Source organism: Heptranchias perlo, chromosome 26 (assembly GCF_035084215.1).
Source record: "Heptranchias perlo isolate sHepPer1 chromosome 26, sHepPer1.hap1, whole genome shotgun sequence".
In the NCBI taxonomy this organism is placed as follows: Eukaryota; Metazoa; Chordata; class Chondrichthyes; order Hexanchiformes; family Hexanchidae; genus Heptranchias; species Heptranchias perlo.
Window position 1 is genome coordinate 28,124,151 of NC_090350.1, and position 24,523 is coordinate 28,148,673.

The 24,523-nt window shown below is 41.2% G+C and overlaps 1 protein-coding gene across 2 annotated transcripts in view; it reads left to right on the top strand.

Annotated features, from left to right (window-relative positions):
- The window catches only part of LOC137342620 (NHS-like protein 3), a 183,241-nt gene that overhangs the window by 138,310 nt on the left and 20,408 nt on the right, over positions 1–24,523 (top strand). For both annotated transcript variants that reach the window (XM_068006644.1, XM_068006645.1), the window contains exons 2-5: positions 1,968–2,129; positions 18,614–18,684; positions 20,578–20,728; positions 23,584–23,709. In XM_068006644.1, coding sequence (XP_067862745.1) covers positions 1,968–2,129; positions 18,614–18,684; positions 20,578–20,728; positions 23,584–23,709 — 510 coding nt within the window. The remainder of the gene's footprint in view (positions 1–1,967; positions 2,130–18,613; positions 18,685–20,577; positions 20,729–23,583; positions 23,710–24,523) is intronic.

The following is a 24,523-nucleotide window of genomic DNA, read 5'->3' on the forward strand; positions in this document are numbered from 1 at the left end:
CTTGAACCCACGATCTTCTGACTTAGTACTACCAGTCAACCCAGTTGATTATGCATTTTTTTTGCTTTATGGTAACTAATGTTGAGATGACTTAATTCCAGAATATTGTAATATCTAGTGTTTGCACAACGTCAGAACTGTTGATTAATTGTGGCCAATTCAAACCAGAGTTTTTTTTTAAAAAAGCCTTACCATACATAACATTGAATTTACTCGGACTTTGCAGGTTTTGTTTCTTTAATTTTAAAAAAAAAAGGGTAATTTGATTTGGTCACAATTGCTCACAGATATTAAAAATGTTGATTACTAACTGGTCTCCTGAGTTAATCAGAGGATGGATTTTTTTAAAATAAGAGGGTGCTATTCCATATAAAGCACAAAGTACTATCGAGGCCATTGATTTAGTGGCTGATTCTGTTCTATCAAATTTAAAAATGACCAGGAAAGTGTTACTTTCTGTAAGTTTCACACTTACTACTTGTATATGTTTGCTATATGCAAGCTTTTTAATACAGTAATTATATGAGTGGATAAAAAGCATTGCCTTCTGAAGGCAATTGCATAGTTTCCAGTCACACAAGTCTAATTAGGGCTCAGTGGTAACACTCTTGCTTCTGAGTCAGAAGGTCATGGGTTCAGTTCCACTTGAGACTTCAGCACATGATCTAGGCTGGCAGTTCAGTGGTGTACTGAAGGAGTGCTACACTGTTGAAGGTGCCATCTTTTGGATACGATGTTAAACTGAGGCCCCAGCTGTCGTCTGAGGTGGAGGTAAACGATCCCATGTCACTATTCAAAGAAAAGCAGGGAGTTTTCCCAGTCTCCTGGCCAACACTTATCTACAAACACTACCAAAAACAAATTAACTCATTATCTCATTGTGGGACTTTCCTTTTCTAAATTGGCTGCTGCGTTTACCTACAAAATGACATGGACTACATTGCAAAAGTAATTAATTGGTGGTAAAATGTTTTGGGAAGTCCTAAGGGTGTGGAAAGGAACTACATAAATGCATTTTTCCCTCTTCCTTCCATCCTTCCCCTTCCTCCCTTTCAAGGACTGTTGGCATAGATAGAATTATGCCAAGAATTACTATCACATTTAGGATTTAAGTACTTGTCTGGGACAGTTAGGGGACTGATTAGTGACAGGTGAATTAATTTCCCTCCGGGCCACAATAAACCAGAGATATTGGCAGCAAAGAACACAAGGTTGACCATAGTATTAAGAACTGTCATAAAGGTATACAAAATATTTTGCATAAAATACATTGCTTCTCTATCTTGCCTTTCAGTTTGTGAAGTTGGCGGTCACAACATTAGCCATTTAACAGGAAGTGACCTTTATTCATGAGATTGGGTGTAGGTTATTGACCATCTCATACAAAGAGGATGAAGTCATATGATATTTGTTACTTAGATTGAGCTAACCTTCAAAACTGCAGAAAACAAGAGTTTTTGTCAGTGGGAGTGGATAGGGCTCTAAGTGGCTCCTTCATTGTTTTAAAAACAGGCATTTCAACTATTTCTGCACTCCAAGTAAAACATCTCTCCTGTCAGCTGTGGCCAGTTCTGGTACCAGCTTCACCCTTTAATCAGCATGGAAGCTGGTTAGCACCTTCATGCCCAACTGAGTACATAGGGGGAGGCAATCAATTGGTTGGTAGCATGTTCAGGCAGTAATTTGGAAGCACTCAAGATTAGAAAAGTTCACCATTTATTAATCTGTAATATAACACCTTTGACATTGAACATAAGTGAAATTATCTTTTTTAATGGAATTGATTGCTGTCTGTACAGTGTGTATATATAGACTAATATCACAGGCAAACTAAACAAGCTTGTAAAATGAGACTACTGGCATGTTCAAGGATGGGCAAACTAAATGAAATTGTAAAAAAACATTTATTTCAAGCTGTAATAGATTTGTTAACTTCTAGTGAGATACATTTTTTTGTTTCCCTACAGCTGCCTCTAAATTGGACGATGAGAGTAAATGGTCAGTGCACTACAAGCCGTCACAGTTTGAGCATCAACAGGAGAACATATTCCTCCCATCCACCAGGCCATCACACATAGAAGATCTGCACAAAGAAGCTGAAATTGGTCTCAAATCCCTGCAGGAGCAAGGTAGGGTATAGGCAGAATGTTGGCTTCAGACACTGAGCAATAGACTGGCACCAGGAGAAAACCAGAACCAGGGAATAATTTGGGTCTGTGGCTGAACTGGACCATAAGTAACAGATGCAAATTCTTATGCATTAATTCCTGTATTTTTTGGGAACTATCTTAATGCAAAAAAAATTGTAGTCACCAAATTATTAATAGGTAAGGTGATCACCGTTGGTGAAAGATTGGTTATATTTTAATGTAATTATTTACTCAAGATCTAGACATGTCGATTATAATTGAAACTTTGCAGGGGAGCAATTGTGTGAATAGAATGTTTTGTCCATTCATTCCCGTTAAAGAAACACAATGTCAAATGTATGTACTGGTACTAATTGAAGTAAGATGCCAGCTTGAGAGAACTGAATATTTGCTGCCCTTTTTGAAGGGAAATAAAAGGAGCCATTATGTAGGAGGAGGAAGAAAGAGGTAGAATTGAGTTGATCAAAATGTGGAATTTGTGCCTCTTTTGTTTTTGTACAAACACTTTTTGCATTTCAACAAGAGCCCATACACAAACTAAATTCTGGGAGCTGAACAATAAATGGAAGTTCTAAAATAAAAGCAAATTGTATCTGGAAGTGCAGCCTTGGAAAAAGATTTGAGTTTGGAGCATTGGCCTTATTCATGTAAAGTGATTGGAAAATGTTAATACTTCTACATCACAATTCAAAAAAAGTACTTAGATGTTCAAAATTCAAGATGGTCGGGCCAAAAGCCAAATTGATGTCAACTGCAGGATGGTCCTACATACGAGATAAGAGCAGGAGTGGGCCATTTGGCCCCTCGAGCCTGCTCTGCCATTTGATAAGATCATGGCTGATCTGATTGCGACCTCAACCCTACTTTCCTGTCAACCTACTATAACCTTAGATTCCTGATTAGCAAGGGAGTCAATCCAATTCGGCCTTAAAAATATTCAATGACCCTGCCTCCACTGCTCTCTGGGTAAGGGAGTTCCACAGACTCATGACCCTCAGAGAAAAAATTTCTCCTCATCTCCGTCTTAAATGGGAGACCCTTTATTTTTAAACTGTGGCCCCTAGTTCTCGTCTCTCCTACAAGAGGAAACATCCTCTCAGCATCTACCTCTTCAAGTCCCGTCAGGATCTTGTATGTTTCAATAACATCACCTCTCATTCTTGACTCCAATGAATCCAACTTGTCCAACCTTTCATCATAAGATAACCCCATCATCCCAGGAATCAGTCGAGTGAACCTTCACTGAACTGTCCCCAAAGCAATTATGTCCTTTCTTAAATAAGGAGACCAAAACTGCACACTGTATTCTAGATGTGGTCTCACCAATGCCCTGTACAACTGTAGCAAAACATCTCTACTTTTATATTCCATTCCCCTTGCAATAAATGACGACGTTCCATTTGCCCTCCTAATCACTTGCTGTACCTGCATACTAACTTTTTGTGATTCATGTACGAGGACACCCAGATACCTCTGTACCTCAGAGTTCTGCAATCTCTCTCCATTTAAATAACATACTGCTTTTCTATTCCTCCTGTCAAAGTGGACAAGTTCATATTTTCCCACATTATACTCCATCTGCCAAATTTTTGCCCACTCACTTAACCCTATCTACATCCCTTTGCAGACTCCTTATGTCCTCTTCACAACTTACTTTCCGACCACCTTTGTGTCATCAGAAAATTTAGCAACCGTACATTCGGTCCCATCATGCAAGTCATTGATACAGATTGTAAATAATTGAGGCCCAAGCACTGATCCCTGTGGCACTCCACTCGTTACATCTTGCCAACCTGAAAATTGACCCATTTATGCCTACTGTTTGCTAACCAATCCTTTATCCATACGAATATGTTACCCCCTACACCATGAGCTCTTATTTTGTGTAGTAGCCTTTGATGTGCCACCTTGTCAAAAGCCTTCTGGAAATCCAAGTACACCACATCCACAGGATCCCCTTTATCCACGTTATTTGTTACTTCCTCAAACAACTCTAATAAATTAGTCAAACACTATTTCCCTTTCACAAAGCCGTGCTGACTCTGCCTGATTGCATTGAGATTTTCTAAGTGCCCTGCTATAACCTCCTTAATAATAGATTCTAGCATTTTCCCTATGACAGATGTTAAGCTAACTGGTCCGTAGTTTCCTGCTTTCTGTCTCCCTCCTTTCTTGAATAGGAGTTACATTTGCTATTTTCCAATCCGATGGGACCCTTCTAGAATCTAGGGAATTTTGGAAAATTAATACCAATGCATCTACTATCTCTGTAGCTACTTCTTTTAAGACCCCAGGATGAAGTCTGTCAGGACCTGGGAACTTGTCAGCTTTTAGTTCTAATAATTTTTTCAAAACCACTTCCCTGGTGGCTGTAAATGTTTTAAGTTTCTCTCTCCCTTTCACCTATTGATTCACAATGATTCCTATACTGTAACGGTGTGAAGTAATCATTTCTCACACTGTCCTGTGACCTTTATGAATGAAAAGGTCCATTTGCATTGAATTAGGGGCCGCTTGGGCTGCGGACTCGTAGCTACTTGAAAGTGAGTTTTACTTCCAGGTCATTTCATTTAGGAGCAATTGGCTATCGTAGAGCGAGGGCTTTTATCATTAGTTACCAGGTCAATCTGTCCAACCAGTGGGAATATCATTATGGGATTTACAATTCCAAAAGTAGCAGATTAAGTGGGTAATCTTGTAACCCTGATGTTTCAAGATGGTAACACGATAGGGAGGTGGGGGTGATCCCTATTCGTGTTTTAATTTACTTCGTAATGGATAGTTTCTCAGGATATATATTAAATTGAAATGTGTTGATTACAGTAAGGCTGAGCCTCAATTACTAATGTCAATCATCACAAAGTGCTATAACAGACAATTAAACAAATTCTGATGAACAACTGCAAAGCAGAAGCACACTTATTTACTGCAGTGCAAACATTAGAAATGAAGCTCAGCATCCATTCATGGCCTGCAGTAACCAGCTTGCGTTTTGCCTGTTGTGCAAAGATCCATTGTTAGGACTTTGTTTTCTTCGGGCAAGTAGTAGAAATGAACATTTCCCACAGGGCTTTTGTACACAGTCCCTTTTTTAAATCCTGTATCAAAATGAATTTAAAAGCGCTTCAGCCCATAAACAGTAATTGTACTGTGCTTAATGAGAAACAGATCATCGTTGAACTGGTGCTTAAACTTTTATACAGTGGATTTATAGGAACTCCCAAGTGTCAGATTGGGCTACTACCCAGTCCAAAAGCAGACTGGGTGGTGGGGCAATTTAATAAAGGCAGTGCGTAGGTGTGAAATAGGACCACTTGCATAAACCCAAAGCCCAAGCAGCTATCATAACTTTTTTATCATCTGGTTTTCATTACTTAAAATGATCTTGTGGCCAACTCTGAAACAGGACTGTCCAGTTCAAAACTGATGGCCACTCTCGATGCTTAAATGTATTTTGGACCTAAAGTTTGTCTGGAAGGCCCCAAAAAAGGACTAATCCACTTGAGTTTGAATGATGCCAGAAAGCGCAAAATGTTTGCTTTTCTTGTACAGTCACCCTGACTCATGAGCGTGTGACCTCAAAACATTCTTAAACTCGAATTTTCACTGTGAATGCGTGAGTGTATGTGTACGTATAGATTTCCCCACAGATGTCCACAATTTTGGGGCTCCCTTTTTGCACTGTGGATTTGCTCTAATGAGGTCTGATAAAAGTACACTGCAGAATGGTTCCACAAAATGTGGGAGTAAGCAGGCTTTTGAGCTGGGATGAGTCACTGCTGGTTGCACATTCAGCGATACTCGCAGTATTGTCTTTTCCCAGCTTGTGTGACTCCCAGTCAATATGTAGTTTGGTCCTGGTGTCTGGGATTTGCTGTGGAGCTGCACCCAAACACACCCACAACTGGAAGCATTGAAGTGGCTCTTGGCAGGAGAGGAGCCGTGAAATGATAGGTCTCGACCAGGCAGAGGGAGTTTGTGGGGAATGGATATAAAAGGATTTTTTAACTCAGTTGTGTGAACAGGGGGAAGTCATTTCTATACAGAAAATATTCCCACGTTTTGCTGTGCATATTCATAAACTATTTTGGAACTTTCCCATTGGAATTTTATCTTCCATTACTACTGTGAACTGCTGCCATGCTTTTTCCCTGTGGCTGAGCATTATGTGATAGGGTGAGAATCTGTTTTACAATATTATAGAATATAGTTAAGAGGAAGAGGGTTTTTGAAAAGTAATACCATTTTGCATAAGTGTAACAGTCCCTTTATTACAATATTTTAATACAATATTTCAGTAGTTTTGAAACACTTTTTGGTGTAATTTATGCTTTTTTCCCCCCCCCTAGCAGACTGAAATGTCTGTTACTGGAACTAATGGGTATACTGCAGATATTCTGGTCATAACATCTTGTAATATTGGAGTGCTATTTTTGTTAGTAACTTTTAATGCTGACTTGGCACCCTTCAAAAATAGCAAATTAAAAGAGAGGTTTATCTTTCTTTGTTCTTAACCATGCCCAATTTTCTGATGTTTACTGCCATTGATCTTAAATGCAAACTGAGACATTTTATTAAGGGACAGATCGAACAATCTGAATGAAGGAACTAGTTTATATAAGAGCCTAACAGCACTTGCACAAAATAGTTGTGTCCTGGCTAGGATTTAGTACTATCATGGGAGTAAAGTGAGCATTTTGGTGCCTAGAAAAGAGGCAGTCAGCATTGGGCATTACAGAAATGGATCTGTCTTGAGAACAATGTGGAGGAATCCATGAAATATTAATTCAGGAGGAGAACCAGGACCTCGGACCTAGGTCAACTTTCCACAACTGCATTTTTGTGTCAGTTGGATTACGGAGGACAAGGAAGGGCCCCGATTGCCTCCAACTGCAGCATCTGGCTGTGAAATTACATCGAAAAACATTGAATTTACAGCACAGAAACAGGCCATTCAGCCCAACAGGTCTATGCTGGTGTTTATGCTCCACATGAGCCTCCTGCCACTTTACTTCATCTCACCCAAAGTTAATCCAACTTTTTGTCACTGCTACCTCTCTATTCCATCCCTGTAACCGTGTGTACAAAACCCTAACGTTGTGATAGTGATTTTTTTGAGGAGGAGAATAATATAAAGCAGGAGGGGAGTGGGGGGGGGGAGAAAAGAAATTGTAATTTTAAGGATTTAATGGATTAATAGGTGGGTGTTTTGGGAAAGTTGCTAGTTCTGATCGTTAACAAGTTCAATCCCACCTCACCTTGTAACAACCAGATTATTGCAAAATGAAATGGACGGCAACATTTAATTTCCTATGAAATTGTTCCAGGCATCAGTGGACCATTTTGGTGGCATCAGTCGAAGTACTGCGCCCAATCTGCACATTGAGGTGTGCTGCATTTTGTCCATCTGTAGTCATGAGGCATGTCCATCAGGCTGTTGGAGAAATGCATCTAGGCCTTGACCAGGGGTAAGGAACAGCAAGAGAGACTGGGGACAATATTTCAGTGGGAGAATTGCTGACCTCTACCTGCACGTAGCCTATTCTTTCAACACCAATGTCCAACATTTTAGAGCTGAACCCTTGGTGTGCCAAAACCAGTGAATGAACCACATTATACAAAAATGAGGCCTAAAAGACAACAAATGCGAGACCCTGTCATACCTTGGACCTAGTTAGAGAGTTGGTCCATTACAGATTCAATTATAGTCAGAGGACTTTACAACACCACCCCTCTCTTGTTCTTGGGGTATGGGGATGACACCAGCAAAGCTGCATTTACCTCCCTTGTTGCTCATGGAAGGTGATGGGTAGCCTACATCTTTAACCACTTCAAGCTTGTGTTGATGATGCTCCCATGATGCTGTTAAGTAGTGAATTCCATGAACCATGACCAAGCAATGATAAAGGAATGGCAGTATATGTCCAATTCAGGATAGTATGTAATATGGGGAACTAGGAGGTGATTGTGCTTCCAAGATCTCGCTGCTCTTGCGCATTGTTGATATGGCTGATCAGGATGTTGATGGTGGCAGACTTGGTGCCATTGAAGGTGAGGGGGAAGTGATGGGCTTTTTCATAGAGATGGTCATTGCGTAGCACTTAGGTGGTATGTGTATCACCTGTCAGCCCAAGCCTGGACATTGTCCAGCTCCTTTTATCAGGTTGGCATGACCTGCATTGTTATTGGAGTAGTTGTGAATGGTGCTGAACATCAGTACCCAACCCCATCTCTGACCTTTTATAATGGCAGAAACATCATTGATGAAGCAGCTGAAAATGGTTTGGCCAACGATGCTGCCAATGCCTGTCTTCCTTTGTATAAGCTATGACTCCAGCCACTGAAGGGTTTTCTCCTTGATTTCCCCCACCCCCCTGCATTTATCTGTTTTGTTAGGGCGCCTTAGTGCCATACTTGGTGAAATGCTGCTTTGTTGTCTGGATTACTCTCCCCTCTTGGACATTTAGCTTGTGTCCATTCCTGGATCAAAGCTGTCCAGAATGGTCATGGACATTCAGGTAACTAACAGAAGGAGGCAGAGCCCCCATGAACATCCCCATCCTCAACCATGGTGGAGCCTAGCATGTGAGTGCAAGAGCTAAGGCTGAAATGTTTGCAAGCATGTTCAGCTAAAACTGCCAAATAAAACCTGCCTCCTCCCAATGTCCCTCCCATCATTGATAAGCGTCCAGCAAACTTGGTTAACTCGACAGGACATTAAGAAGCTACTGAGTACATGGGACACAACGAAGACTAAAAGCCCTCATAACATCTCCACTGTTGTGTTGAAGACCTGTATACCAGAGTTAGCCACCCCCTTTACCAGCTAAGCTATTTCAGTGCAGCTATGACACTGGGATCTACCAGACCATGTGGAAAATTGCCCAGGTATGTCCTGTTCACTGAAAGCAGGACAAATCTGACCCGGCCAATTACTGAGCTATCAACAGCAAATTGTCTATCACAGTCAACATCTGAGATTGAGCACTGGTGGAAGGTGTGTACTTCTGTTGAAGTCTGTCTGAGTGCTGCACTGGCAGAATACATCTGATTTGTTAAAATAAAAAAAAAATTGGCAAGAAGGGATAGAATTGAAAATTATTTTCAAAGACTTAATGTATTTAAGCAACCTTTTTTTAATCTATTCTAGTGTGACCTCATTTTTGAGTAAGTTTGCTCAAAGGAAACCCATGGAAACCAATTGTAAGGAATTACAGTTTCCACAGGACCAGCCTTAGTGATAGTGGTTTAAAAACACAACGATGCTATCTGAGGCAAAAACAGTGAAATAAAAGATGGGGCCTTTGTTGCGAGGCAACCACATTTCAGAATCAAGGAAGAACGATTGGGGGGAACCATCTGAGTCCACATGTATTTTTGATTTAGAACATAAGAACATAAGAAATAGGAGCAGGAGTAGGCCAATCGGCCCTTCGAGCCTGCTCCGCCATTTAATAAGATCATGGCTGATCTGATCCTAAACTCAAATCTAAATTCATGTCCAATTTCCTGCCCGTAACCCCTAATTCCCTTTTACTTCTAGGAAACTGTCTATTTCTGTTTTAAATTTATTTAATGATGTAGCTTCCACAGCTTCCTGGGGCAGCAAATTCCACAGACCTACTACCCTCTGAGTGAAGAAGTTTCCCCTCATCTCAGTTTTGAAAGAGCAGCCCCATATTCTAAGATTATGCCTCCTCGTTCTAGTTTCACCCATCCTTGGGAACATCCTCACTGCATCCACCCGATCAAGCCCCTTCACAATCTTATATGTTTCAATAAGATCGCCTCTCATTCTTCTGAACTCCAATGAGTAGAGTCCCAATCGACTCAACCTCTCCTCATATGTCCACCCCCTCATCCCCGGGATTAGCCGAGTGAACCTTCTTTGTACTGCCTAGAGAGCAAGTATGTCTTCTTAAGTATGGACACCAAAACCGTATGCAGTATTCCAGGTGCAGTCTCACCAATACCTTATATAACTGCAGCAATACCTCCCTGTTTTTATATTCTATCCCCCTAGCAATAAACGCCAACATTCCATTGGCCTTCTTGATCACCTGCTGCACCTGCATACTAACTTTTTGATTTTCTTGCACTAGGACCCCCAGATCCCTTTGTACTGCAGTACTTTCCAGTTTCTCGCCATTGAGATAATAACTTGCTCTCTGATTTTTCCTGCCAAAGTGCATAAAATCACATTTTCCAATATTGTATTGCATCTGCCAAATCTCCGCCCACTCACTCAGCCTGTCTATATCCCCTTGTAGGTTTTTTATGTCCTCCTCACTGTCTACTTTCCCTCCCATCTTTGTATCATCTGCAAACTTTGATATGTTACACTCGGTCCCCTCCTCCAAATCGTTAATATAGATTGTAAAGAGTTGGGGACCCAGCACCGACCCCTGCGGAACACCACTGGCTACTGGTTGCCAGTCCGAGAATGAACCATTTATCCCAACTCTCTGCTTCCTGTTAGATATCCAATCCTCCACCCATGCCAGAATATTACCCCCAATCCAGTGATTCTTTATCTTGAGCAATAATCTTTTATGTGGCACCTTGTCGAATGCCTTCTGGAAGTCTAAATACACTGCGTCCACTGGTTCCCCTTTATCCACCCTGTACGTTATGTCCTCAGAGCTCAAGCAAATTTGTCAGACATGACTTCCCCTTCGTAAAGCTATGCTGACTTTGTCCTATTAAATTATGTTTATCCAAATGTTCCGCTACGGTCTCCTTAATAATAGACTCAAATTTTACCCACCACAGATGTTAGGCTAACTGGTCTATAATTTGTAACTTTTACTGTCCTTATATGATCACCTTATCTGTATTAATCATAGTACATTGACTATATGGTAACTAACTCGTACTTATAGGTTTTGAGTTTTATAAGGTCTTTTGCTTCTAAGATAATTGACAGATTGGTGGAGATTGCCAACATAAACAGTTGCAGCCACATAATGAGACAGCTGTCCAAGCTGCTTGATGACTAACAGCCTTAACATAACAGGAGGCCTCAGATTTAGTGGCTTGGGAATGGACAGGGAGTATGAGATAACCGGGTTCTAAGCCACAGCTTTGGCCTTGAAATAGAGCTAACAAAGTAAGTTGGAAAAGCAGGCCCCCTCAAGTGTTGGAAGCCGATGATTGGTTAACCAGGGGTATGCCACTCAATCACCCCTTGCCCGTGAATCATAGAATCGTAGAAACTTACAGCACAGAGGGAGGCCATTTGGCCCATCGTGTGTGTGCAGGTCTAAAAAGAGCTATCGTGCCTGATCCCACTTTCCAGCACTTGGTCCGTAACCTTGTAGGTTATGGCACTTCGAGTCCATATCCAAGTGTTTTCTAAATGTGAAGAGGGTTTCTGCCACTACCACCCTTTCAGGCAGTGAGTTCCAGATCCCTACAACTCTCTGGGTGAAAAAATTTCTCATCTCCCCTCTAATCCTTCTACCAATTCCTTTAAATCTACACCCCCTGGTTATTGACCGCTCTGCTGAGGGTAATAGGTCCTTCCTATCCACTCTATCTGGGCCCCTCATAATTTTATACACCTCAAATAAATCCCCTCTCAGCCTCCTTTGCTCCAAAGAAAACAACCCCAGCCTATTCCAATCTTTCCCCGTAGCTAAAATTCTCCAGCCCTGGCAACATCCTTGTAAATCTTCTCTGCACCCTCTCTCGTGCAATCATATCTTCCCTGTAATGTGACCAGAACTGTACTCAGTACTCAAGCTATGGCCTAACTAGTGTTTTATACAGTTCTAGCATAACCACCCTGTTATATTCTATGCCTCAGCTAATTAAGGCGGCATACAAGATATTTTCCTTTACCACCTTATCTACCTGTCCTGCTACCTTCAGGGATCTGTGGACATGCACTCCAAGGTGTCTCTCTTCCTCTACACCTCTCAGTATCCTCCCATTTATTGTGTCTTCCCTTGTCTCGTTTGCCCTCCCCAAATGCATTACCTCACACTTCTCCAGATTGAATTCCATTTGCCACTTTTCTACCCACCTGACCAGTCCATTGATATCTTCCTGCAATCTACAGCTTTCCTCATGTAGAGATAAGAAGTGGGCTGACCCTTCTTCCTTTGTCTAAAAAGATACACGATGCCTCATTAACCACCTCGCCCTTTAGATAGACCCTGATAGGATAATAACCTGTGTCAGTAACGACCCCTGTACCTGCCCCCAAAAGTGATTTGAGAGAGACCCCCCTTTAGAGAATCAGGTGGCAGAGGAGGAGTTGGTTAAACAAACAGGACCAAAAGTTACGATCTCCACCCTGAGGACAACAGGGTAATATGATTCCTTTTGTTTTCTGATTATTACTGCTTAAATACTTGTGTGTATTTATCCTTGCTTTTGTTCAAATAAAAGATCATTACTATAACCAATTAATCAGGTCGAACTACATAAATCTTACACATTGCAGCGAATGTTGTGCTAGGGTAATGAATGTTGTAGCTCAAATTGGACTTTGGAAATTTTAAATCTTGAATATTGTAAGTCAGAAAAATACAGGAAACCTTAATCTTTGGAGCAATCCTAACCATTCTCAGGTTACCATATGTTTTTTTGAGTTGCAAGTGCGACTGCAGCCTTTTATGGGGTTAAACCTAAATGTTGGTTGGTTCTAGGGAATGGACTGTACAAAACATGCGTTTGTAGCTTTTGATCCCGGATGTATTGTTACAAACTTATGTGCTGACCTGGATTCTATTGATGAAGGCCAAATCTGCTGTGACCTTGCTCTAGCTGCAATAACATTCAGTGACTATTATAGCTGGAAAACAGATTGACAGGATAGAAAACAATTTAAATGTAAGTCAGACATTTAAAAAAAAATAACTCTGCCATTTCTCCTTGGTTTATGTAGAGGTCTGCATCAAAAAAAAGCTTTTTGTTTTTGAACTTTTTAGTTTTGAATTTCTGTGATTACTTCATCCCAGTAGGTTCTTTTAATTAAATTATAATCCTGTATTGTCCAGGTTCCCAGTCAACATAATTAAACTGAACCCTGGTTGATTAAGATCATCTATAGGCAATTGATGAATTGTTTAATCAAAAGACACTAGATTTCACCTAAATCAGGGTCTTTTATTGTAAACAATTTTACAACACCAAGTTATAGTCCAGCAATTTTATTTTAAATTCACAAGCTTTCGGAGGCTACCTCCTTCCTCAGGTGAACGATGTGGAAATGAAATCCTCGAAATGAAGTCGCATTTATAATTGATGTGGAGATGCCGTTTCGAGGATTTCATTTCGAGGATTTCATTTTCACGTCGTTCACCTGACGAAGGAGGAAGCCTCCGAAAGCTTGTGAATTTAAAATAAAATTGCTGGACTATAACTTGGTGTTGTAAAATTGTTTGCATTTATAATTCACAGAACAATGCTTGGTGATTACAGACAGTTTTTTCAACTGCCCGTTGCCAAGGCAATCAGTGTGCAGACAGACAGGTGTTACCTGCCAGGTCTCAGAATATACAAATCACCAAAAAAAAACAACAAACAAAAAAAAACAGAGATAGAGAGGTAGAAACATAGAAAAGACAGCAACTGACCCGTTATATTAAAAACAGATAACATTTGTTCGCTGGTGGGGTTACGTGTAGCGTGACATGAACCCAAGATCCCGGTTGAGGCCGTCCTCATGGGTGCGGAACTTGGCTATCAATTTCTGCTCGACGATTTTGCGTTGTCGTGTGTCTCGAAGGCCGCCTTGGAGTACGCTTACCCGAAGGTCGGTGGCTGAATGTCCTTGACTGCTGAAGTGTTCCCCGACTGGGAGGGAACCCTCCTGTTTGGTGATTGTTGCGCGGTGTCCGTTCATCCGTTGTCGCAGCGTCTGCATGGTCTCGCCAATGTACCATGCTCTGGGGCATCCTTTCCTGCAACGTATGAGGTAGACAACGTTGGCCGAGTCACAGGAGTATGAACCATGCACCTGGTGGGTGGTGTCCTCTCGTGTGATGGTGGTATCTGTGTCGATGATCTGGCATGTCTTGCAGAGGTTACCTCAGAAGACAGTCCAGAATGTCACCCGAGCACAACGCAACGCCATCAACGCTCTCAAGACCAACCGCAACATCGTCATCAAACCAGCGGACAAAGGAGGAGCCATAGTCATACAGAACAGAACGGACTATTGCAAAGAAGCATACCGACAACTGGACAACCAGGAACACTACAGACGGTTACCCGCAGACCCGACCAAAGAACACACCCACCAGCTCAACAAACTGATCAAGACCTTCGATCCAGACCTTCAAAGCATCCTACGCACTCTCGTCCCACGTACTCCCCGCGTGGGAGACTTCTCCTGCCTCCCAAAGATACACAAAGCCAACACACCCGGACGTCCTATCGTATCAGGCAACAGAACCCTGTGTGAGAACCTCTCTGGATACATCGAGGGCATCCTGAAACCCATCGTACAGGGAACCCCCAGCTTCTGTCACGACACTACAGACTTCCTACAAAAATTCAGTACCCACGGACCAGTTGAACCAGGAACACTTCTCCCCACGATGGACGTCTCGGCACTATACACCAGTATCCCCCACGATGACTGCATCGCTGCGACAGCATCAATACTCAACACCAACAACAGCCAATCTCCAGACGCAATCCTACAACTTATCCGCTTCATCCTGGATCACAATGTCTTCACCTTCAATAACCAGTTCTTTACCCAAACACACGGAACAGCCCTGGGGACCAAATTCGCACCCCAATATGCCAACATTTTCATGCACAAGTTCGAGCAGGACTTCTTCACTGCACAAGACCTCCAACCAACACTATACACCAGATACATCGACGACATTTTCTTTCTATGGACCCACGGCGAAGAATCACTGAAGAGACTACACGATAACATCAACAAGTTCCATCCCACCATCAAGCTCACCATGGACGACTACTCAGAATCAGTTTCTTTCTTGGACACACGAATCTCCATCAAAGACGGGCACCTCAGCACCTCACTCTACCGCAAGCCCACGGACAACCTCACGATACTCCACTTTTCCAGCTTCCACCCTAACCACGTCAAAGAGGCCATCCCCTATGGACAGGCCCTGCGAATACACAGGGTCTGCTCAGATGAGGAGGAACGCGATGGACATCTACAGACGCTGAAAGACGCCCTAGTAAGAACGGGATATGACGCTCGACTCATCGATCGACAGTTCCGACGGGCCACAGCAAAAAATCGCATAGACCTCCTCAGGAGACTAACACGGGACGCAACCAACAGAGTACCCTTTGTCGTCCAGTACTTCCCCGGAGCGGAGAAACTACGCCATGTTCTCCGCAGCCTTCAACATGTCATCAATGACGACGAACACCTCGCTATGGCCATCCCCACACCTCCACTACTCGCCTTTAAACAGCCACCCAACCTCAAACAGACCATCGTTCGCAGCAAATTACCCAGCTTTCAAGAGAACAGCGTCCACGACACCACACAACCCTGCCGCGGTAACCTCTGCAAGACATGCCAGATCATCGACACAGATACCACCATCACACGAGAGGACACCACCCACCAGGTGCATGGTTCATACTCCTGTGACTCGGCCAACGTTGTCTACCTCATACGTTGCAGGAAAGGATGCCCCAGAGCATGGTACATTGGCGAGACCATGCAGACACTGCGACAACGGATGAACGGACACCGCGCAACAATCGCCAAACAGGAGGGTTCCCTCCCAGTCGGGGAACACTTCAGCAGTCAAGGACATTCAGCCACCGACCTTCGGGTAAGCGTACTCCAAGGCGGCCTTCGAGACGCACGACAACGCAAAATCGTCGAGCAGAAATTGATAGCCAAGTTCCGCACCCATGAGGACGGCCTCAACCGGGATCTTGGGTTCATGTCACGCTACACGTTACCCCACCAGCGAACAAATGTTATCTGTTTTTAATATAACGGGTCAGTTGCTGTCTTTTCTATGTTTCTACCTCTCTATCTCTGTTTTTTTTTGTTTTTTTTTTGGTGATTTGTATATTCTGAGACCTGGCAGGTAACACCTGTCTGTCTGCACACTGATTGCCTTGGCAACGGGCAGTTGAAAAAACTGTCTGTAATCACCAAGCATTGTTCTGTGAATTATAAATGCGACTTCATTTCGAGGATTTCATTTCCACATCGTTCACCTGAGGAAGGAGGTAGCCTCCGAAAGCTTGTGAATTTAAAATAAAATTGCTGGACTATAACTTGGTGTTGTAAAATTGTTTACAATTGTCAACCCCAGTCCATCACCGGCATCTCCACATCAGGATCTTTTATGAATATTGTCATTGAAGGGTAACATATAAGCTACTTTGTTTAACATTTGTAAACAATTTTACAACACCAAGTTATAGTCCAGCAATTTTATTTTAAATTCACAAGCTTTCGGAGGCTTCCTCCTTCGTCAGGTGAACGATGTGAACATTGGAATCAGTGGATCATTTGTGTACTTTTACATGATACACAGAATATGCTAAGATGCTGAGAAACAAATTAAAAATAAAATCTGTAAATTGACAGTGGAATTCTACGTGCTTTGTCTTTACAGCAGAGAATGTAAATCTGTTGTATTAAAGTACATTTGAGAAGGTAGCGACTGCATTACAAACCACGATGTTCTTGCACAGCAGAGTGTCCGTATCACACTGATGTAATATCAGAAGAACATTTAAAAGACCAGATCCTGATCATTTAGCAAGTAGAGAGCTTTAAAATTTAACACTTTGTCAGAACTAATTTTGTTATGCAGACTGTTATTTCTTGGAAATTAACTGTTCTCCACTACTCAAACTTGCAGTGATTTATGTGATGACTATTCATTTAGTGTGGTCACTGTTATGTATAAATAATGTGGAAGTGCTAGTTGTCAGTGTCTGCCATGACCTCTACAGTTAAGAAAACAAAAATGCCCAAAATTGAAGAAAACTGCTATGCAGTATGTGCTGTGCCAATAACTTGGACACCAGGAGTGAATTTTCCAACCTGGAATCACACCTCTGGTTTCAGATGGTTATGAAGTGCTCGAGTTTTGTTCTCGTGGTTTATGACATTGTCTGAATCTCTCAATAAGATGATGCCCCTGCAATCACTCCAGTTATTGATTTAATTTTTATAAAATTGTCTGTCATCTTCTCCCATGTTTTAACAATGTGTAATGAATGGAAGTTATTTTTGCCTGTAATGGTGTATTGCTGCATTTATTAGATATGAGAAAGACGTCATGATTGTCTTCTGCCTGAGCTTCTGAATGATGTGCCTTTCGCTGCTGTGAAATAAATGCAGTCATACAATGTTACCAGCTCAATAATCAGAATTTTAAAAGTTCAGGATTAAAATAACACTGCTTTAATTTGTTTTGCCACGTAATTGATTGCAAAGGAAGAATTTTCACAATATAACTTAAATTCCTATCCACTGCTTTAAAAACGATTCATTATTTCCTGACCAACTTTGTTCTATATCTTTTGTGGAACCTTTATCTGCAATGTTTTCACTTGCATTGGGTAGACTTTGGTGCTGTGCACTAGGGAGTCTCAAGTGACTGATTCCTGCAGTGTCTACTGCAATCCTTGATCAGAATAGTGATTTTGTATTTTCTCGCTGGTGCTAATTGGCCTCTTTTTGATGTTCACTGATGTAGCCTGTATAGGTGGTCCCTTTCAAGTCTAGGGCAAAGATAAATAGGGTGCCTGGTATCTCCTGATTGATCAGTCTGTGTACATCTTTCATGCTGTTTGTTTTAAGTTATCTTTAAAAATGCTTATTTGTGTCTTGCCCTTCAGTAATGTAAATTATCAACTATATCCAGGATATGAAAAGCCTTCATTCAGGTGCTTGTGTAATTGTGCAAGGAATACAAATTTCTATATTCAGACTTCAGGATGCATCTAAGATATGTTTACCCCTACCACAAACACCAATGAATCTAAAGTCATTGGCATGAAGTGTAATCAGGTATAAATAGATCAGCCTCTTGTGTGTCTGTGTGTGTCCTTTGCACTTGCTTCAACATGCAAATGCAAAAGAGGCTGACAGGCTTGATCTTACTTGCCAATATCGTTAGATTCTTTGGTGTGTGTATGGGAGGGGTGAATGTATCTTGGATGCATTCTGGAGAGTCCAGATCTGTTGCTACCATTGTGCTGTGATGTGTATATACCTTGGGGATAATTGTACATCGAATACTTGAGGGGGAAATATGAGGACAAACAAAATTGATCATTTGTAACACTGGTGACTAAATTTACAATATTTCTGATTGCAAGTTTAGGTGTCAATCTGTGACTTGTCTTTACATCTGTTGTTGAATGAAATGTTGCCCATGGTCAAAATTAAGTTTTGAAATTAATTTCAGACTGTGGTGATGGTGTTAATCTGTTGTGTGTGGTAATCATGTGGTGCTTTGTATTTTTTTCTGCTTCAGGAAACTTGGATGGATATTCACAACTCCACCTTAGAAATGGCCATGATTGTGGAGATGACTGCAGTCAGCATGTAAGACCATGTGAATTGATCAAATGCATGAATATTGATGATGTGGAGATGCCGGTGATGGACTGGGGTGGACAAATGTAAGGAATCTTACAACACCAGGTTATAGTCCAACAGTTTTATTTGAAAATCACAAGCTTTCGGAGATTATCTCCTCACCTGACGAAGGAGGTAAGCTCTGAAAGCTTGTGATTTTCAAATAAAACTGTTGGACTATAACCTGGTGTTGTAAGATTCCTTACATGAATATTGATGTTAGTGGAGGTAGAAAGATGTTATGGTACTTGGCCATCTATTCAAGAGCATCAATTTGTCACCTTGAAAGTAAAATTTTAAGTAAATTTGATCTATTTTCCCTCAGACATTACTGAATTCCTATAGAAAATAGGTGAGCTGAGAGCAATCAATGATTCTATGCAAATCTATGGTAAAAAGAAAATATAGATTTAAAAAAAAATCTGTAGTATTTCACTTAAGTTTGCACTCATTCAGCATATTTTAATGGTATGATGTCTGATAAATTTTGAATTCTAAAATATTACCATGCAGGGTTTCTATTTCTGCAAAATGTTTAAATCCATTTCTGTTGGCTGTCTGATGGCTTAGCTGGTTATGGTAGTGAGATTGATGAGCCATGAAGACGAGGCCCCAGGCTTGCCCTCCATTCTAAGCTGAGGTGTGTGGACGAGGATAGCACGGGGCTTGGTTATGATGTCCCTGTGGTGAATAGCCTGCTGATGCTCACTGTTTCGACTTGCATGAAGAATAACCATATAGTATGAGGGAGCAGAGGGCAACAGACATCTGTCGAACTGCATCCTGCAAAAAAAAATCAATGCTCTTAGGAAAATGGAGGGGTGACAACTGGTTATTTGGGAAGGAATTAAAAAAAAAACTGTGGTCAGCAAGGAACCTGATTACCTGTCTGGAATGATGTGGGTCCCCTGGGTGAGAGTGACGGCTGAGACTATGATTTGAACCAGTGTGTGTTAGTTGCAGGACCCTTTCACGTTACGTCACTGGGAAGATCTTTACCTTCCATTTTATTTGAGAAACTTTGCTCCACTGTTACAAATGTGCTGAATTCCAAATACCTTTTTTATAAAATGACTTTCTATAAAAATGAATAATAATTATAAAATGTTAGTCTACAATAGGTTGAAGTCTTGCAACTATTCAATGAAATTAGTTGCCCCCTTGGGTGTGACAAACTTTGCTTTGTAAACATCTCATTCTCTTGGGACCAATTTTAATAAACTTTAATATGGTTTGTTTATCAGCACGGGGCTATAATGACTCAGTTCTTTAATATTGTAGAATCTGGTCTGCTCTAACTATTTGCAACAAACATGAAATATGAAGCATATTAGCATTTTGGAGGACTCAAAATTTGGCCATTTTGATATTATCATGGACTATCTGTAATCCTTGGGTTAGATTGATTGCACATTGACTATGAATGGGTAAAAATCTTGACCCTTGTTTTGTGACCTTATACTTCCCTTAGAGAAGCCAAACAAACTTTTGTGCTATATAATTGTGTATAGTTCTAAGGAATGTTCTGGAAAATTTCTATCAATACCTTCCTTTCTCTAATCTTTCTGATTACATGTGTCGAGGGACAGTTCACTGAAAACTGGCAGGTGAAGGATTCAGGCTTGAACCTTTTATCAGGTGTCAACCTCTCGAAATATTTTCTGAAGTCAGGTCCAATGATGTTAACTATTGGACAGATTTTGCGATGAAATGATTTGCAGAAATTTGCTCTAAAAGGGGAGCCTTTACTGCAAATCTTTACTCTTGCATTGTTATTGGGATTCATTAGTGGAAACAATTAGTCTTTTTCAATATTGGATTTTTGATGGTTTTGATACTCTTGTAATTTGTTCCACCCAGTCACAGGACGAAGATGTACCTCTCATCGAGAAGTCAGGTTCGTGTGCACCCAGTGACGAAGTGTGGGCCAAAACAAGGTCACTTCCACCACCAACTCCTGATGAAATCCGAAAGAATATGCTGTCAACCCAATCAGGAGTCATCCCAACTGGTATCTCTCATATTGTATTAAGATAATACCCCAGATATGCAAGTCTTTTTTCTTTCGAAATGACAGGGTCAGGTTGGACACTAATTTTTTTTAAAAATAGTTCACTGCTTGATGAGTCAGACTTTATGGGATGGATTCAATTAACTTTTCACCTGAAATTGAGGAATTTTAATTTTGAAGTAAAATGAACTGGTGTAGATGACATGCTAGTAGGTGATCTGTGGAAGAATTGTAAGTTACAAAGTATCAGATTTAGCAAGAAACCAGAGAGATAAAGGGTTGCAAATATAGGGCTACCTTGACTACCTGGATCTTTTGAGGTATAAGTTTCATCCTTCACATCTATTTAAATATTATACTTCTAAAGTCTCATTTTTATACTACTAAAATTTCAGTCAAAATATGTAGTTAGATACCCAACTTTCTGGCCTGTAATCACTATGTATCCACTCTGGGCTGTGGACTTCTCTAATGCTGCTTTGATTGGCAGCAGCCATATGATTGGCACTAGGTCAGTGTGCAGAGTTCCTGCTTCTGCCTCCTTAAGTCAGAACATTTCACTGAGGCATGTGCTCCATCTACTGGTGGAGCTGAGAACTCCCCAAAATGAGACAAGTGGCTTTGAATGTTAGCCAGTTTTTTTTTACATAGAATTACATAAAGCTGGATTTTGCTGAGTGTGATTAACGAATGGCTAGACTTGCACTTGCCCATATACTTTCTATAGGGTTTTGCACGGTAAGTTACTGAAGTTAAAGATCCAAACAGCGCGGTGTGCTCTACAGGACATCGGGGACCTGTGAACAGGGCAAGTAACACTCAATCTCCTTAATCAGATTGAAGAATCGTTAATAAGTAGCGCAGAGTCTGAACCAGGAAGCCTAAGTTAGAATAGTGAATTCAGTGTCAAATCAGGTACTGAAAGTTAAAACAACAGAGGGAAAAGAAAGATTGGATTAAGAGAGAGATAAGAGAAAGAAAAGTTTAAAAAAAAATTAAATTTAAAGAAAATATCTCCAATAATTAGAAGCTGAAGAAATGAGACTCCACACTTGTAAAAGTTAATTGTCAGTGCCAGAGAGGTTGTTTGGCAGTAATTAAGGCTTACCACGCCATTAAAAGGATACTTAAACTGGAATGGACAAGTCCTAACTTATTGTGGCAGGCTCAGTCAGTATCTACCAAGGAAGTACCACAACTTCACGCATTCAGTGTATTTGAATGGTGAGCCAGATGGCGTTTTTGATCTGCTTACGGAGGGGCAGCGCATCTTGGACAGCAACTTCCTGATTTCCACGTTTAACTGCGCATGTGCACTTGCTGATTTGCGCATAAATAACGGTGAGCACGGTTAGCGTCACCATTATTTTCGCAGCAAAATCCAGCCCATGGAGTCTGCAGCATAGAAATAGGCCATTCAGCCCAACTGGTCTATGACTGCATTTATGCTCCACATGAGCCTCCTCTTATGCCCCTTCATCTAACCCTTTCTACCTCAGTATGTTTCAAGTCCAATAAGGAAAGGTGCATTGCTTGATTTAGTTCTGGGAAATTATAAAGAATTACATAGAATGTGCAGCACAGATGTAGGCCATTTGGCCCAACAGGTCTATGCTCATGTTTATGCTCCATGAGCCTTGTCCTTCCCGACTTCATCTAACCCCATCAACATATCCTCTTATTCCTTTCTCCCATATTTACTTATCTAGCTTCCCCTTAAATGCATCTATGCTATTCACCTCAACTACTCCTTGTGGCAGCAAGTACCACATTCTAACCACTTTCTGCACAAATTCCCTTTCAGATTTATTGGTGACTATCTTATGGCCCATAGTTTTCATCTCCTCCACAAGTGGAAACATTTTCTCTAGGTCGACCTTATCAAACTCCTTCAGAATTTAAAGACCTTTATTAGGTCTCCACTCTATAAAAAGGATATAGAGGCACTGGAGAAGGTGCAAAAATGATTTACCAGGATGATACCAGAAATAAGAGGTTATACTTATCAGGAAAGATTGAACAGGCTGGGGGCTCTTTTCTCTCGAAAAGGGAAGGCTGAGGAATTGACCTGATTGAGGCCTTTAAGATAATGAAAGGGTTTGATAGGGTAGATGGAGAGAAGATGTTTCCACTTGGGGAAATCAGAACTAGGGGCCATAAATATAAGATCTTATAACTATATAATTATATATCTATATAAGTCACTAACCAATCCAATAGGGAATTCAGGAGAAGCTTCTTCACCCAGAGAGTGGTGAGAATGTGGAACTCGCTACCACAAGGAGTAGTTGAGGCGACTAGTATAGATGCATTTAAGGGGATGCTAGATAAACACATGAGGGAGAAGTGAATAAAAGGATATGTTGATAGGGTGGGAGGTTGCTCACTTGGAGTGTAAACACTGGCACGGACCTTTTTGGGTTAAATGGCCTGTTTCCGTGCTGTACATTCTTTGTAAGGTCACCCCTCAGCCTTCTCGTTTCTAGAGAAAAGAGCCCCAGCCTGCTCAGCCTTTCCTGATAAGTACATCCTCTCAGTTCTGGTATCATCCTTGTGAATCTTTTTTGCACCACCTTATCACCAATTAAGCTAGGGTCACCAGTTTTTGTTGAACTGCATGAGGATGGAATGCCAGATAACCAACTCTGAGGTAGTGCTGTCCTGTTAGCCACCATGTAGTAGGAAAGAAGCAAATGTAAACTATTTAGATCTACTTGTGTCTAGTCCCACCAATACAGATTATATCCCATTTTTGGATTAGGGTGGGTGGGCATTTGAATGATCAAAAAAGGAATATTTTATTTCATGACAAAGGTGTACAGTTTCCTAACTTGCTTATTTTAAAAAAAAAACAGGAACAACCTTTAAACCTCAAGGACATCAGAAGACACAGTCGTCTTTTAAAGGTCCAAAACTGAAAGCAAAGAGAGTTCGGAGAACGACAATCATGGGACTTCCACAGCATGTTCAACAGGAACTGGGTTTGTAGATTCATTATTTCGGACTTTCAAACTGTCAGCCAGTTGGACTTTTGTAGATTGCATTCCTTTGGTACAGAATTTCGAAGGTGTCAAACGTAGTGTGAACAGAATTTGGAGCAAATGTGTGGATTAGGTTGGTCCTAACAGAAATTTGAAAGAACAAACATTCCTCAATGGCTCCATTTGGGAAATTTGTAGTCCGGTGTGGGGTTGAGCCTTATTGACCAGCTTAACCTCAGGTTTGATGTTTAGTCTGTGCTGAGTTAGTCGATCTCAGCTTAGGTGCAGTGGACTGTTTTCCTTGGCCTTCGCACCCTTGCGCTGGGGAGGGAAAACCTCAGCCAGGACTCCTGCTCCAGATCCCTGCCCGGTGAATCTTGCTGGAAATTGTAAACATCGGTTGAGAACAGGATCTTGCTCAGCGGTGATGTCCCCCACAGTAAAATAGCCTGCCAACATATGATCGCACGTGAAGAGTGGCTACTTGACCTGGTGCAAGAGCGTGGCTGGCATGTACATAACTATACACAGAACTACATAAGATAATGGCTTCTTTCTCGCCAAAAGAAACAACTGCACTGCATTAATTAGCAAAGAAACTGGTTGAGAATAGAATTTAAACTCAGCATAAATATGCAGTTTGACTCGGCTGATTAAAACTTTATGCTGGGAACAAAAACAACTCTTAATGATTGATATTGAGACTTCTACCTCCATGCAATAGGGAAGAATCTATTAAAAAGTACATGACTGGTATAATGTTCAGAAAAAGTTGCAATAATAGGACTTGAATATTTTTTCTTTTATAAACTAC